Consider the following 1,324-nt stretch of genomic DNA (forward strand, 5'->3'; position numbering starts at 1 on the left):
TGGCACCATTTCTGGAAGTTTCTAGAACTTTCAAAAATAACTTCTCCAGCTAGAGACACTACCTTCAATGCTAAGCCTGAAGGGACATTTTATATTGAATCATAACAAGCAGAGTGGCCCACTTTTACAAGTTCTCTTCAGCATTGTAGTGAAGATCATAGGCAGACAGACAGATTGGAAAAATAATCAGATGTCAAGACTTCGAAAGAACAGATAAGGCATGTCTATTTGCTGATGGCATGTCTTTATACAGAACACCAAAAGCCTAGAACGAACACATGCATTAGAGTTAATGAAACAAATTCACTGGTCAACATAGAAACTCCACTGTATCTCTCTGTATTGACAATGACCATCTAAGTGAGGAATTAAGAAAAACCTTTCTCTTTATAATGGTATCAAAAAGAATAAAATGCGTAGAAATAATGCAGTCAAGAAAGTGCAAGGCTGATATATTGAAAAGTGTAGAGCATTTGTAAAAGAAGTGGGGTCTCACCTCTTCGTGGACTGGAAGTCTCTATATTGTTAATATAGCAGTGCTTGTGAAAATGAGCTGCACATTCAATGCAAACTCTTTAAAAATTCATCTTCCTGTTTTACTGGTAGGAAGAAGCAGGCTGTGAAGAATTTTAAGAATGGCAAGGGACTCAGAATAGCAAGGACAGCTATGAAAAATAGTTGAGTTAGAAAATGCACTGTTTTTGAAGGCACTTCTGCAACTTTATTTCAGCAAGTTAGTTATCATCTACAGGGACTGTCTGTAGATTTTGAATGTGGTGGCAGCATGTAGGTCACCAATGTGTAGAGCTTGTTTAGTGAGTCTTCATCCTCATTACAGTTTCTGAACAAACATAAACAGATACAGTATGGAACATTCCTTATTCCTTTGACCCATATGGCTTTACTGAGCCTGGTATCAATGTGAACATCTGGAGTCCTCATCTCCTTTATGGCAAATTTCCAGATTTTCCTGAGTACCAGAGGGGCAGGCTTCTTGAAGCCCACTCCATGAATGCACTTGTGAATGTTGATTATGTATTCCTGGGTTACCTCCTCATTAATGGCAGAACAGCCCTTCTCACCACCCTTCTTTGCAGGAGCCATTTTGCCAGGCCCAATTTGGAGAGTGAAAACATACTTCTTAATTTCAAAACTGATAGCAAAGCTATGCCAGACATATGATGATGGCATAAAGACAGAGATGGAGATGCATAGAATGGAATTGAGGTCCGGAAGCAAACCTGTATATCCACAGTCAGTTCATCTTCAAAAGGTTCTTAAGACCTCTCAATGCAAAAGGAATGGTCCCTCCAACAAATGAGAC

General features: G+C 39.1%; 1 protein-coding gene across 1 annotated transcript; it reads right to left on the reverse strand.

Annotated features, from left to right (window-relative positions):
* Nucleotides 1–741: 741 nt before the first annotated feature.
* On the reverse strand, nucleotides 742–1,104 carry LOC100754795 (60S ribosomal protein L31-like). Its single transcript, XM_027398705.1, has one exon. It carries the CDS (start codon nucleotides 1,102–1,104, stop codon nucleotides 742–744), a length of 363 nt encoding a protein of 120 aa, XP_027254506.1.
* Nucleotides 1,105–1,324: the final 220 nt, after the last annotated feature.

This window comes from Cricetulus griseus, chromosome 2, assembly GCF_003668045.3.
Source record: "Cricetulus griseus strain 17A/GY chromosome 2, alternate assembly CriGri-PICRH-1.0, whole genome shotgun sequence".
Lineage (NCBI taxonomy): Eukaryota > Metazoa > Chordata > Mammalia > Rodentia > Cricetidae > Cricetulus > Cricetulus griseus.

Excerpts from the sequence above, each read along its gene's own strand:
- LOC100754795 (XM_027398705.1), bottom strand. The coding sequence starts at position 1,104 with ATGGCTCCTGCAAAGAAGGGTGGTGAGAAGGGCTGTTCTGCCATTAAT.